This window comes from Hypanus sabinus, chromosome 2 (assembly GCF_030144855.1).
Source record: "Hypanus sabinus isolate sHypSab1 chromosome 2, sHypSab1.hap1, whole genome shotgun sequence".
NCBI classification, from domain to species: domain Eukaryota; kingdom Metazoa; phylum Chordata; class Chondrichthyes; order Myliobatiformes; family Dasyatidae; genus Hypanus; species Hypanus sabinus.
Genome location: NC_082707.1, coordinates 208,908,671 through 208,924,502, shown reverse-complemented (window position 1 = coordinate 208,924,502; position 15,832 = coordinate 208,908,671). Strand labels below are relative to the sequence as shown.

General features: G+C 40.5%; 1 protein-coding gene across 1 annotated transcript in view; it reads left to right on the top strand.

Annotated features, from left to right (window-relative positions):
* The window catches only part of LOC132390105 (protein unc-79 homolog), a 625,175-nt gene that overhangs the window by 20,509 nt on the left and 588,834 nt on the right, over positions 1–15,832 (top strand). Inside the window, exon 2 of the mRNA XM_059962702.1 lies at positions 12,109–12,229. Coding sequence (XP_059818685.1) covers positions 12,109–12,229 — 121 coding nt within the window. The remainder of the gene's footprint in view (positions 1–12,108; positions 12,230–15,832) is intronic.

The window sequence follows — 15,832 nt, the reverse complement described above, 5'->3', positions numbered from 1 at the left end:
TAATCTATTCTGCCAGAGTACTGCTGTAATATTTTCTCTGACAAGCAATGCAACACCTCCCCCTCTTGTCCCTCTGATTCTATCACACCTGAAGCAATGAAATCCAGGAATATTTAGTTGCCAATCACACCCCTCCTGCAACCATGTTTCAGTAATAGCTGCAACATCATATTTCCAGGTATCAATCCATGCTCTTAAGCTCATCCACCTTTCTTACAATGCTTCTAGCATTAAAATAAATGCGTTTAAGAAATTCTCCACCTCTTCCTCTCTGTTTATCTAATGGTGCAAACAACTTTACTATCTTTTCTTTCTTCCTTCTCCCATACATCTGTTCCTACACTCTGGTTCCCCTCCCCCCTTGTATCTAGTTTAAATCCACAGGAGCCTCTTTAGCAAACCTACCTGCAAGAATGTTTGTCCCCCTCCAGTTCAGATGTAAACCATCCCGCTGGAACAGGTCCCAACTTCCCTGGAAAACTGCCCAATTATCTATAAATCTGAAGCCCTCCTTCCTGCACCATGTCTTTAGCCATGTGTTGATCTGTGCTGTCTTACTATTTTTAAACCTGCCTGCATGTGGCAGTGGTAGCAATCCTGAGATTGCTGTCCTGGAGGTCCTGTCCTTTAACTTGGTGCTTAACTCCCTAAACTCACCTTTCAGGACCTCCTCTCTCTTCCTACTCATGTCATTGGTTCCTACATGGACCACAACATCCGGCTGCTCACCCTCCTTCTTGAGAATACTGAGAACTCAATCCGAGATATCATGGACCCTGGCACCAGGGAGGCAACAGACCATCCAGGATTCTCAATCTCTTCCACAGAACCTTTTATCTGTCCCCATATCTATCGAATCCCCTATCACTACTGCTCTCCTCTTTTCCCTCCTTCCCTTCTGAGCTCAGGGTTGAGTCTCAGTGCCAGAGACGCAACCACTGCAACTTGTCCCTGGTAGGTTGTCCCCACCAACAGTATCCAAAACGGTGTACTTATTATTGATGGGAACGACCACAGGGGTGCTCTGCTCATTCTGTCTAATCCCTCTCCTGACAGTCACCCAGCTACCTGTCTCCTGACTCTTAGGGGTGACTATCTCCCTGTAACTCCTGTTTATTTCTGCCTCTGCCTCCTGAAAGATCTGAAGTTCATCCAGCTCCAGCTCCATACGGATCTTGGGCCTCCAGAAAGTGTCCACAGCAGGGGTAATTGATAAGTTTGTGGACCAAGGTAGAAGGAGGTGAGTTGTTAACTTCAAACTTTCTACATAATCACTCAAAGAATTGAACTGTATGTGCATGTAATGAGAGCTGTATAACTCATTTCCTTCTACCACAGGCCACAAACTTATCAATCACCCATCTGTGGACACTTTCTGGAGGTCCAAGATCCATATGCTACACAACCACTGGACTAAGTGTGTAAATGTAGGAGGGGACTGTGTTGAAAAATAAATGTGTTAGGTTTTCTAAAATTGACTCCTACTTTAGGCCACAAACTTATCAATTACCCCTCGTATGATGTGGAACTTGTTGTTCTTCAGCTGCAGTACAATATTTAAGCTATATATTACAATAATATATATTAAATATTGAATTAAATAGTAGTGCAAAAAGAGAGCAAAAAAGAAAAGAAATAGTGAGGTAGTGTTCATTTTCCATTCAGAAATCTGATAGCAGAAGGAAAGAAGGTGTTTCAAAAATGTTGAGTATGTATCTTCTGGCTTCTGTATCGCCTCCTTGATGCGAAGAGCAATGATTTAAGAGTGCAGTGTTTTTCCCCGATCCTCCGACTTCAGTTTTACTGAGGCTGCTTGAAGCCATGCTTAGCCAAATTTTGACTTGATCTCCATTCATTGCCTTTGGGAAAACTCAAGCATGTTGAACAGTGTATTGTTTTAAAAGTTGCTGTTGAATATTTGGTTGCAACTACAACTCTTGGGGGTGTTCCTGATATTTTGGATAGGCAGCTGGAAGGTTAATATGCCAGTCTTGCTTTCTGGCAAAAGTAGAAAATGTTTGACATTCTTTGTTGATGCCAATGTTGCAGAATAATTTGGTTAGTAGATTGGTAAATATGCGCCATTCAATCTGCCTGCACAATTTGTATGGTTTGTGGGAAAGACTTTTCAGGACAAATGTCAAATCAGTGAATGTAATGGGACAGCAATGACAGAGGGAAATATGAATATTGGGAAGGTTCTTCGATTGGTGTTGACTTAGGAGTTTCAAAACAAAATATACATTCAATTGGTAGTTGTCTGTTGATCTGACAATGATAGGGAACCTGTGTAGGAGATTTTTCATAGTTTAAAAGCCGTTGTACTGGGGCAGTTTCACTCTCTCGACCTCAGAAGTCTGGGTTCAGTGGAACGAGTAATCGTCACAGCCAGTGCCTCCCTTGGCTGCAGTGGATGACCATTACTACTTCTGTGCCCTTCGCCGTCCATGTATGATAGCAAAACCGTCTTCCTGACCATTTGATCTCACTGCAGATTACATCTGCCCGGTCCCTGAGATGACTAAACAGGCTAGGATAGGCATGTCCTTATCTCACCAGGGATTGAGACCCTTTTGACTACCCTCACCTGGTTTAGTCCACCTGTTGAAGTGGTGTACCTGTGTATCCAAGTAGCTGTTTGCATGTGACAGTGGCCACACAGGTGCACATTCTATAAAGAAACTTATATAGATTGTTATTTCAGTTTGATACTTTTAATTGCCACGTAGTTTTATACTACTGTGTTCCTCGGGTTTTAAATCTCATTTTACATTTATATTTCCATGGGAAAATGTATGACATGAAGCTTTGGGAGATGAGGAATGGCTATAAAGGCTTGCTGATTTGTGGCAAAGATCTTTGTCTTGAATTTGTTTATTATTGTCACACATTCCAGAATCTAGCAAAAGCTCCTCTTGCATTCAAATTAAATCATTACACAGTGTATTGAGCTAGTTCTGGTCGCCTAGCTGCAGAAGAAGGTTATTAAGTTGGAAAGGGTGCAGATAAGATTCATTAGGACTTGGGTGAGTAGGGGCTTGTGTTTTAAGACCATGAGACATAGGAGCAAAATTAGGCAATTCAGCCCATTGAGTCTGCTCTGCCATTCCATCATTGCTGCTCCCGGATCTCAACTCATACACTTGCCTTCTCACCATATCTTTTGATGCCTTCATCAATCAGGAAACAATCCACAGTCTTGGCCTCCACCGCAGTCTGTGGCAGAGCATTCGACAGGTCCACTACTCTCTGGCTAAAAAAAAATTCCTCCTTATCTCTGTTCTAAAGGGTTGCCCCTCAATTTTGAGGCTGTGCCCTCTGGTTTTAGATATGCCTACCTCTCCACATCCACCCTATCTAGTCCTTTCAACATTTGGTAGGTTTCAGTGAGATTCCTACCCATTTTTCAAAAATCCAGTGAGTATAGGCCCAAAGCTGCCAAACACTGCTCATATGTTAACCCTTTTATTCCCAGAATCATCCTCATAAACCTCCTTTGGACTCTCTTCAATGACAACTCATCATTTCTTAAATATGGGGCTCAAAACTGTAGACAATACTCCAAGTGCAGCCTGATTAGCGCCTTATAAAGGCTCAGCATTATCTCCTTGCTTTTGTATTCTATTCCCCTTGAAGTAAATGCCAACATTGCATTTGCCGTCTTTACTACAGACTCAACCTGTAAATTAACCTTCTGGGAGGCTTGCATGAGGACTCCTAAGTCCCTCTGCACCTCTGATGTTTGAACCTTCTGCCCATTTAGACAATAGTCCACATTATTGTTCCTTTTGTCAAATTACATTATCGTATGTTTCTCAACTCTATTCCATCTGCCATTTTTTTGCCCATTCTTCTAATTTGTCCAAGTCCTACTGTAATTGCATTGCTTCCTCAGCACTACCTACCCCTCCACCTATCTTCGTATCATCCATTTCAAGAAAGAGTTAGATAGAGCTCTTAAAGATAGCGGAGTCAAGGGATGTGGGGAGAAGGCAGGAATGGGGTACTGATTGTGGATGATCAGCCATGATCACAGTGAATGGTGGTACTGGCTCGAAGGGCTGAATGGCCTACTCCTGCACCTATTGTCTAAGAGGTGACACTTCAGAAGCATCCGGAATCATGAGGGTCTTGGATAAGATGTATGGTTACAGTCTTCTTTTCCAGGACAGAGATATTGGTATTGGTTTATTATTGTCACATGTAAAGCTAGTCTTACATACAGATCAGATCATTACACTGTGCATTGAATGAGAATAAAGTAAAACAATAACAAAGTGTAACAGCTGGCAAAAGAGTGCATTGTAGGTAAATGATAAAGTGCAAGATCATAAAGAGGTAGATTACAAGGCCCAAAGTCAATTCCATTGTACAAGTGGGCTGTTCAATAGCCTGATTATAATGCTGATAGGTGCTTTCATACTTCTTTATCTTCTGACTGATGGGAGAAGGGGGAAAGTGTGGGTGGTATCTGGCTGCTTTACTGAGGCAATGAAAAGTATAGACAGAATCCATGCGGGCAGTTGGTTCCTGTGATGTGTTGAGCTGTGTTTGCATCACTCTGCATTTTCTTGTGGTCACGTGCAGGGCGGTTATGTATCCAGGTAGGATGTTTTCTCAAAATTCAAGTTCAAAGTACATTTATCATCAATGTATATGTATTATATGTAACCTTGAGATTCATCTATGGTCATCAATAAAAATTGGAAGAAGTTAACACCGACATGCCAAATTTCTTCAACATCCTGAGGAAGTTGCATTAGTGAGCGTTCTTCGCTGTGACATCAGTGTGGTTGCTCCAGTTCAGTTTAATTGGTAATGTTTACCCTTAGGAACTTGAAACTCTCAGCCTCTCAAGCAAAATACCATTGATGTACAGTAGATAGGAACATATACACTGTGCCCATTTCTAAGGTCAATGACCAGCTCTTATGGACATCAAGAGAAGGTTTTTTAAAAAAATAAGAAATGCTGGCAGAACTCAGCAGGCCAGACAGCATCTATGGGAGGAGGTAATAACGACGTTTCGGGCTGAAACCCGAGTTTCTGGTGAAGGGTTTCAGACTGAAACGTCGTTATTACCTCCTCCCATAGATGCTGTCTGGCCTGCTGAGTTCTGCCAGCATTTTGTGTTTTTTTATTTATTTCCAGCATCTGCAGATATACTTGTGTTGCAAGAGAAGGTTGTTGTTCTGTTACAGTGTCACTAAGCTCTCTATCTCCTTCCTGTACTCCAACTGATCATTATTTGAGATTGCGTTTGAGTAGAATTTGGCCTCACAGTCATGAGTGTACAGACAATAGACAATAGACAATAGGTGCAGAAGTAGACCATTCGGCCCCTCGAGTCTGCACCGCCATTCTGAGATCATGGCTGATCATTCACTATCAATACCCAGTCCCTGCCTTGTCCCCATATCCCTTGATTCCCCTATCCATCAGATATCTATCCAGCTCCTTCTTGAAAGCATCCAGAGAATTGGCCTCCACCGTCTTCCGAGGCAGTGCATTCCACACCTCCGCAACTCTCTGGGAGAAGAAGCTCTTCCTCAACTCTGTTTTAAATAACTGACCTCTTATTCTCAATCCATGCCCTCTGGTACTGGACTCTCCCAACATCTGGAACATATTTCCTGCCTCAATCCTATCAAATCCTTTAATTATCTTAAACGTTTCAATCAGATCCCCTCTCAATCTCCTCAATTCCAGCGTGTACAAGCCCAATCTCTCCAATCTCTCTGTGTAAGACAGCCCTGCCATCCCAGGAATCAACCTAGTGAGTCTACGCTGCACTTCCTCAATTGCCAGAATGTCCTTCCTTAAACCTGGAGACCAAAACTGTACACAATATTCCAGGTGTGGTCTCACCAGGGGCCTGTACAAATGCAAAAGAACATCTTTGCCCTTGTATTCAATTCCCCTTGTAACAAAGGCCAACATTCCATTTGCCCTCTTCACTGCCTGTTGCACTTGCTCATTCATCTTCATTGACTGGTGAACTAGGACTCCTAGGTCTCTTTGCATTTCTCCCTTACCTAACTCGACACCATTTAGACAATACTCTGCCCTCTTGTTCCAGCTTCCAAAGTGGATAACTTCACATTTATTCACATTGAATGACATCTGCCAAGTATCTGCCCACTCACTCAGCCTATCCAAGTCTCCCTGTATTCTCCTAACGTCCTCTTCGCATGTCACACTGCCACCCAGTTTAGTATCGTCAGCAAACTTGCTGATATAGTTTTCAATGCCCTCATCTAAATCATTGACATAAATCGTAAAGAGCTGTTGTCCCAATACAGAGCCCTGTGGTACCCCACTAGTCACCTCCAGCCAGTCTGAGAAACACCCATTCACTGCTACCCTTTGCTTTCTATCTGCCAACCAGTTTTCTATCCATGTTGAAACCCTGCCCCCAATGCCATCTCTGATTTTACTCACCAATCTGCTATGTGGCACCTTATCGAATGCCTTCTGAAAATCTACGTACACAACATCCACTGGCTTACCCTCATCTAACATCCTTGTTACACCCTCAAAAAACTCCAACAGATTAGTCAAGCATGATTTGCCCTTGGTAAATCCATGCTGGCTCGGCCTAATCCTATTTCTGCCATCTAGATGTGCCACTATTTCGTCCTTAATAATGGACTCAAGCATCTTCCCCACGACTGACGTTAGGCTAACAGGGCGATAGTTCTCCGTTTTCTCCTTCCCTCCCTTCTTGAAAAGCGGGACAACATTAGCCACTCTCCAATCTTCAGGAACTGATCCTGAATCTAAGGAACATTGGAAAATGATTACCAATGCATCCGCAATTTCCTGAGCCACCTCTTTTAGAACCCTCGGATGCAGACCATCTGGACCCGGGGATTTATTAGCCTTCAGTCCTACCAGTCTACTCATCACAGTTTCTTTCCTAATGTCAATCTGTCTCAATTCCTCTGATATCTTATGACCCTGGCCCATCCATACATCTGGGAGATTGCTTGTGTCCTCCCTGGTGAAGACAGATCTAAAGTATGCATTAAATTCTGTTGCCATTTCCCTGTTTCCCATAACAATTTCTCCCAATTCATTCTTCAAGGGGCCAACATTGTTCTTAACTATCTTCTTTCTCTTCACATAGCTAAAAAAGCTTTTGCTATCCCCTTTTATATTCCTGGCTAGACTGAGCTCATACCTGATTTTTTCTCTCTGTATTGCTTTTTTAGTTAAGATCTGCTGTTCCTTAAAACTATCCCAATCATCTGTATTCCCACTCATCTTAGCCCTGTCATACTTCTTTTTCTTTAATGCTATACAATCTCTGACTTCCTTTGTCAACCACTGTGGCCCTTTCCCCCTCTTTGAATCCTTCCTTCTCATTGGAATGAACTGCATTTGCATCTTTTGTATTATGCCCAAGAATATCTGCCACTGCTGATCCACTGTCTTTCCTGCCAGGGCATCCGCCCATTTAACTTTGGCCAGCTCTTCCCTCTTGGCTCCGTAGTCTCCTTTATTTAATTGTAACACTGACACCTCTGATCTGCCCTTATCCCTCTCAAATTGTAGATAAAAACTTATCATGTTATGATCACTACTTCCTAATGGCTCCTTTACTTCAAGATCACTTATCAATTCCTGTGCATTACACATCACCAAGTCCAAAATAGCCTCGTTCCTGGTTGGCTCAAGCACAAGCTGTTCCAAAAATACATCCCTTAGACACTCCACAAACTCCCTATCCTGGGGTCCAGCACCTACCTGGTTCTCCCAGTCCACCTGCATGTTGAAATCTCCCATAACGACTGCATTACCTTTAGCACATGCCAATGTTAACTCCCTAATCAACTTGTACCCAATATCCATGCTACTGTTTGGGGGCCTGTACACAACACCCATTAGGGTCTTTTTACCCTTACTGTTCCTCAGCTCAATCCACACAGACTCTACTTCCCCTGTTCCCAAGTCACCTCTTGCTAAGGACTGAATCTCATTTCTCACCAACAGGGCCACCCCACCCCCTCTTCCCATATTTCTGTCTCTACGATAGCACGTATACCCTGGTACACTCAATTCCCAGGCCTGATCCCCTTGCAGCCATGTCTCCGTTATCCCAACAATATCGTAGTTCCCCATTTTCATCTGAGCTTCAAGCTCATCTGTCTTATTTCTGACACTACGCGCATTCAAGTATAGAATTCTTAGCCCATTCCTCCTCTCTTTGCTTAAAACACTGTCTACTGTACCTAACCCAGCTCCTTGAACTTCCATCGGGAAAATTGCACCCTGAATTTTGATGACCTTCTCAAGATCACCCAAACCTTGTACACATTTAACCCCATGCACCTTCTGACCAACCCTCTGGATCTGGATCCCTGCCCCCTGCACATCTAGTTTAAACCCCCCCGAGCAGCACTGGCAAATACTCCTGCAAGAATGTTAGTACCCCTCCGGTTCAGATGTAGACCAGCCCTTCGAAACAGATCCCAATGTCCCTGGAACAAAGACCAATTATCCAAAAACCTGAACCCTTCCTTCCTGCACCATCCTCTCAGCCTCGTATTAATGTGTATAATCATTCTATTCTTCGCCTCACTCGCACGTGGCACAGGTAGCAATCCCGAGATTGTCACCCTGGAGGTCCTGCCTTTCAGCTTCACTCCTAACTCCCTGAACTCTCTAAGCAGGACCCCCTCACTCACCTTACCTACATCATTGGTCCCTACATGGACCACTACAATTGGGTTCATGCCCTCACTTTCAAGAATAGCCTGCACCCGATCTGAGATGTCCCGGACCCTGGCACCAGGGAGGCAACATACCATCCGAGTCTCCCGATCTGCCCCACAAAATCTATCTGCCCCCCTAACTATAGAGTCCCCTAAAACTATCGCTCTCTTCTCTTCCCTCCTCCCCTTTCTAGTTGAGGGTTCAACCTCTGTGCCAGAGGTAGGACCACTACAACTCATTCCTGGTAGGTTATCCCTATCAACAGTATCCAGTACGGTATACTTATTGTTAATGGGAATGGCCGCAGGGGTGCTCTGCTCTCTCTGCCTGCTCCCCCTGCCTCTCTGGACCGTCACCCATCTGCCTACTTCTTGGTTTTTTGGTGTGACTGCCTACTTCTTGGTTTTTTGAGAGTAGAATAGGGATCTGAGGACACAACCTTGTGGAGCACCAGTGTATAGAATAGTGATTGCCTTTTCGGACTGTTTGTGGTGTGTTGGTCAGGAAGTCAACGGTCCAGTTGCAGAGAGAGGCATTAACTCCTACGGTTCAGAGTTCGGTGATGAGTTTGCTTAGAATACTAGTATGGAAGCCAGAAGTGTCGTCAATAAATGATAGTTTGACATAGATGCCTTTACTGTCACAATATGTCTGTCAAGCAGTTCCTTTTGTTGCTATATGAAGGAATTTTTTAATATGGTCTTATCTGTGACAATTTCCTTAAAATGAGTTAACATCAAGCATGTCTTCAAAACGTCCTCAACAAGGCAGCATCCATCTTTAAGGACTCCCATCACCCAGGACATTCCCTCTTCTCATTGCTACCATGGAGGAGGAGGTACAGGAACCTGAAGACATTTCAGGAACAGTTTCTTCCTTTCCGCTTTCAGATTTCTGAATGGACAATGAACCCATGAACACTATCTCAGTAATTTTTGTTTTCTTTTTGTACTAATTTAATTATAAATATATATACATTCTTATTTTGATTTCTTTATGTAGTACAGTACACTGCTGCCACAAAACAACACATTTCACATTTGCTAATAATGTTAAAAGTGATTCAAATTCGGATTCTTACTTTACGCTGATGACTGTATCTAAGTGCAGCCTCAACACCATATTACATTACAGAAAATCTTTCCTACCAAATGCAATAAGCATTACAACACTTCATCTCTGTACAACAGGAGAACACACATCATAGTCCAGTAGAGAAGAGAAAACCTGCAGATGTTGGAAATCTGAGCAACACATACAAAATGCTGGAGGAATTCAGCAGGCCAGACAGCATCTATGGAAAAAAATATAGTCATTGTTTCGGGGCTGAAACCCTTAGGTAGGACTGGAGAAAAAAGCTGAGGAGTAGATTTAAATGTTGGAGGAGAGGAGAGAGAAACACAAGGTGATAGGTGAAACCTGGAGGAACCACCCAGCCTTTTACTTCATCCCTCCTCCCCCTTCCGGTTTCCCCTATCACCTGGTGTTTCTCTCTCCCCTCCCCCCACCTTTAAAATCTACTCCTCAGCTTCTTTCTCCAGTTCTGCCGAAGGGTTTCAGCCCAAAACGTTGACTGTACCTTTTTTCCATAGATGCTGTCTAGCCTGCTGAGTTCCTCCAGCATTTTATGTGTGTTGTCCATAGTACAATAGTCTCTTTTATTATTTTGTACATTATTGCAGTTTGGTAAATTATTATTGTGTATATTATTATTTTGTACTTATTTATTAGGTAAGTCTGCACACTGCTAAGTATGTTTTGAAATGTTGCTGCTGCAATGAAAGAGTATATTATTATTATACAAGTTTGCTGATGACACCACTGTGATAGGCTGTATCACAGGGGGTGATGAATCAGCATACAGGAGGGAGATTGAAAACTTGGCTGAGTGGTGTAAAAACAACAACCTCTGACTCAATGTCAATAAGGCCAAGGAACTGATTGTAGATTTCAGAAGATGGAAATCAGAGGTCCATGAGCCAGTAATCATCAGAGGATCAGAGATGGAGTGGGTCAGTAACTTTAAATTCCTGGATGTCACTATCACAGAGGACCTGTCTTGGACTTAACTTATAAATGTAATTGTGAAGAAAGCATGACATTGCCTCAACTTCCTTAGCAGTCTAAGGGGATTTGGAATGAAATAAAAAACCTTGGCCAACTTCTATAGACGTGTGGAAAGTGTGCTGACTGGCTGCATTACGGCCTGGTATGGGAACACCAATGCCTTTCAGCAGGAAATCCGACATTAGTAGTGGATTTGGCCCAGTGCATCACAGGTAAAACCTTCCCAACCGTTGAGCACATCTACATGAAACATTGCTGTAGAAAAGCAGTATCCATCATCACTATTGACGCCATGCTCTTTCCTCACTGCTGCCATCAGGTAGAAGGTACAAATGCCTCAGGACTCACACCAACAGGTTCAATAACAGTTACAACCCCTCAACCATCAGGCTCTTTAACAAAGGGGGATAGCTATACTCATTTAAGGACTCTCGTACCTTGCTACTTCATGCTCGTTATTTATTGCTATTTATTTATATCTGTGTTGGCACAGCTTCTTTAGTTTACAGTTCGTGATGTTTACAGTTTACAGATCCTGTTTACAGTTACAGTCGAAAGATTTGCTAAGTATGCCCGCAGACAAAGAATCTCAGGGTTGTATGTACTCTGATAATACATTTTACTTTGAACTTTGATGCTAGTACAGACAGATTTGTGCTTCGATCCATGTTTCTGTAGCAAGCCCTGTATCATTGTCTGCTGTTCACAATGTACACAAGGATGATCCTAGGGTCAACATAGTCTTGGCGGAATTTGGAGTTTGACCATTGCTGGCCTAAACATAAAAACAATCACTTAGAGTTGCTCTTCCTGATTGCTGTTGTTTGTTTGTGGAATGAATTTGAACGTGAACAATAATCATTCTAAACATGAGAAATTTTGCAGATGCTGGAAGTCCAAAGCAACACACACAAAATGCTGGAGGAACTCAAGCAGGTCAGGCAGCATTAATGGAAATGAATAAACAATCACATTTCGGGCTGAGACCCTTCTTCAGGATGCTTTTGTTGGATTTCTTGGTGCTAATTATCTTGTAATCACTTAGCAAGTACCTTGTCAGAATCAGGTTTATTATTACTGGCATGTGCTGTGAAATTTAAAGGTATAATCACTTTAGTAAAGTCCTAGTAGACTGTGTTCCTAAAAACTTTATCCAGTATATATCTGAAAAGGATCAAATAAAAAAAACAAATTAAAAGAACAAAAGAAATATGTTTTGAGCATGTTTACCCAAAATAGTTTAAAAAAATTTTAATAAGTATTTTGTAGCATAAACTGTATATTAAAAGAACTAACCTTTTTCCAAAATTCTCACTTATTCAGTTGCATCTAAGGTCCGTTATTTACAAGAATACCACAACCGTGTTCTTCATAATATTTATCCTGTCCCATCTGGAACTGATATCGCAAACACATTGAAGTACTTTTCACAGACATTATTAAGGTAAGTCTTGTTTCTTTTTACTTGATTTTGAAAATAATTGAGTAACTACTTTGTAATATTTGATAATGTGACACTGGTATAGAAGTTGAAAGTTTTCACCCTTTGTATAATCATGAAGGAAAGTTATTGTTAATTATATTCAAAACAAAATGTTATCAGCTAAAATGCATTAATATAGTAGCTCCGTATTAGCAGTAAGTGAAGTGTATAATTTTAGGTAAGAAATAAAACAGTTACTGATGTGGATGTTTATTCCCACTTGTGGCCATTCACTGTTCTGAGTGGAGCTTCTGTCATCAGATGATGACACTACACTCTTTAATTTCTACAAGCTGATATAAATGGGTTGAAATTAACATCCGATTTGCATGCAGTTCGTCAAGAGTTTGCTATCATTGAATAACCAAAAGTAAAACCAATGTAAAATTTTTAGTTCAGGTTTATTGTCATCTGACTGTAAAGATACGTAACCAAATGAAACAACATTCCTCCAGACATGATGTACCCATAAAAAGGATATCCCACACAGCATATAAAATTAAATATTATTTTAATAAACTATAATTCAAAATATAAATGAATATTTATAGTTCAAAATATAAACACACAGGTAAACAGTATAGTAAACAATAAACAACTTGCTGTCCTATTGCTGAGACCTCTGTGGTGACAGAGTAATAAATAGTCTTATAGTTTGCCTGAAGAAGAAGGAGTTACCCAGTCTGACAGTCCTAGTCCTGATGCTCCTGTACCACCTCCTTGATGGTAGTTGGTCAAAGAAATTGTGGTATGGACAGTGGGGATCCTCAATAAAGCTTTGAGCTCTTCATATACAATGCTCTTGATTAAATCTGTGTTTTATCTGTCTGCTATAACTATTAAACAGTTAATAGTTGTTTTAGACAGATAAAAGGCATCACATATAAAAATATGTACAAGCAATGCAGACAACAAATTAATGAAAGCAAGGTATGCATTTTAAATATACATGACTGGATTATCCTTTAATATAACAGGCAACTCACAATATGGAAACAACAAACTGATCTGTTAGAATCCATTAAAATTGGTTAAGGTATGAAAGTAACATGAAGTAAAATCTGCAAAGAAAATTAAACTCCGTCTTAGATTTCTGATGATAGATTTGAGTCTATTCAAGCAGAGATGGTTGACAGGGAAGTTTCCCTAGGTTGTTGTTAGGCATTCTGTAATTAGCAATTACATATTATTTGCAGATGTTTAAGAACAGAATTTATTCTTTCATAGAAAACAGAGCATGACAGGAGCGACATGGAAATCCTAATGAGGATTGACAACATGGATTATAATAACGAAAAAATACTTGTTGCAGTTTTGGAGATGGATCACTGTGAACAGTGGAATGCAGGATGTAAATATATTTCTCCTGCTTTATATGGGGTTGAGCTAATTCTCTTCCCATTACGTGTAGTCTACTGTCACTGAAAGGCTTTTAGTCATTTGAGTTGTCTTCAGCCAGTTTCAAGCAAATTACAATCAAACAAACAAAATAAAAACTCATAACAAAGAAGAAATTAAAATGAACATTCTGGTCACCCCACTATAGGGAGGATGTCAAGGTTGCACTTGAAGTACTGCGTACAGTTCTGATTGCCCCACTATAGATGTTGAGGCTTTGGAGATGGTGCAGGAGAGGTTTACCGGATGTTGCCTAGATGTGAGGGCACGTGCTATCATAAGAGTTTGGACGGACTTGGGTTGCTTTCCCTGAGCAGCATAAGCTGAGGGAGATCTGATAGAAGCTTCTAAGATTGAGAGGTAAGGACAGAGTAGATACTCAGTAGATTTTCTCTTGGGTTGAGATGCCAAATACTAGAGGGCATGCATTTAAAGTGAGAGGGGTAATTTTTAAAGAGATATTTCTTAAACAGAGTGGTGGTTGCCTGGAATGTGCTGCCTGGGGTGGTGGTAGAGGCAGCTACATTGTAACTTTTAAGAGACATTTCGATAAGCACATGAATGTGAGGAAAATGGAGGGATATGGACATTGTATAGGCAGAAGAGATTAGTTATTCATTTGAAAACTAATTTAATTGGTACAGCACAACATTGTGTGTTGAAGGGCCTGCTCCCAAGTTGTACTGTTCTGTGATCTAATTTGGAGAAATCAAATTGCAGAAAGAATTTTGGGCTTCTAATAAACAGTTGGTTCAGAGTGGGAGGTTTATTTAAATTTGTTTCATTTGTTTTAGGAGTTGATGTTGATTAATATTGGTATCGATAGTAGAGTAAGAAATGATGTATTTACTAATTTTGTCAAAGTGAGTCTTCATGAGTAGCCAAGAGCATAAATTGTTAAAAAAAAATTAAAACTAAAATTAAATGCCTATTGTTAGAAAGTCTTGGAGGTAAATAATGAGTCTAATTAGATTGAAAATATTAATTTGAGAATATAATTACTGTATCTTCAAAAATCCTTACTCAAAATGGAAAGCAACCAACAATCCCAATCCTGCAAAACCAATATATGTAAAACAAAGTTAGAATATCAGATAATAATTCCAATTACAAACTTTCATAAATATTGTTTCCAATAAGCCAGTGTATTCTTTATATTGTTGAGTATTTTTGAACCTGGCTGACTTTCAAGAAACCTAAAAACAGGGCATCATAACATTGGCAAATGAACAGATATTATAAATGTCTAGTCTTCTGAATCATTGTAGTTTTTGCGTGACAATTTTGATATTGCATATCCCCCAAACCCAATAAACCATTATATTAATAATGTAATGATTATTGTAATTATACTAAGGCACTGACTCAACATAGTAGGGGGTGCCACAGTAGCATAGAGGTTTGCATGGCGTGATTACAGCTTGAAACGTTTGGAGTTCATTTCCAGTGCCTTCTGTCAGGAGTTCGTGCATTCTCCCTGTGAGCTGCAAGGGTTTTTTTTCCCAGGTCCTCTGGTTTCCTCCCACTGTCCAAAGATGTACCAGTTAGCAGGTTAATTAGTCATAGTAAATTGTCCTGTGTTTAGGCTAGGGTTAAATAGGTGGGTTGCTGGGTGGTGCAGTTTTTTGGGTCTGAAGGATCTGTTCCATGCTGTATCTCTAAATAAAACAAAAATATTAATGAGTTACCCATGAATTGTCATGCAAATCAAGGCAGGATGACTTCTAAAATTGTTGAAATATCAACCGATAAATTTACAGAGCATTTAAAACAGTGTGTGTGAAAGGTATTAAAGTTTACTGATAAATCCTCAAATTTGCACCCATTAGGATGAGTACGTTCTCTCTCAAAGCACATGAACTCTTACTGCTTGGCCAAATTCTGAAATTCTCAAGATCTGCAAGTTATTCCTTTCCCTGACAAAGCATAGATTGCATAATATCACTCCTTGACACAGAATTATTTGCATTTCAGTAATGCTAGAGAAGGTATTATTTTAAAAACCTATTTAAACCTTGTAGTCAGCTTTCTGTTAAGGATTCCCACTTTTTTGCAATTAATTATTATTTAGCATTTAAATTTATATTTAATATCATAATTAAATCTTATTTCAGAACATAGTTTATTATCACATATATATAGTGAAAGTTGTCTTTTGCTGCAACA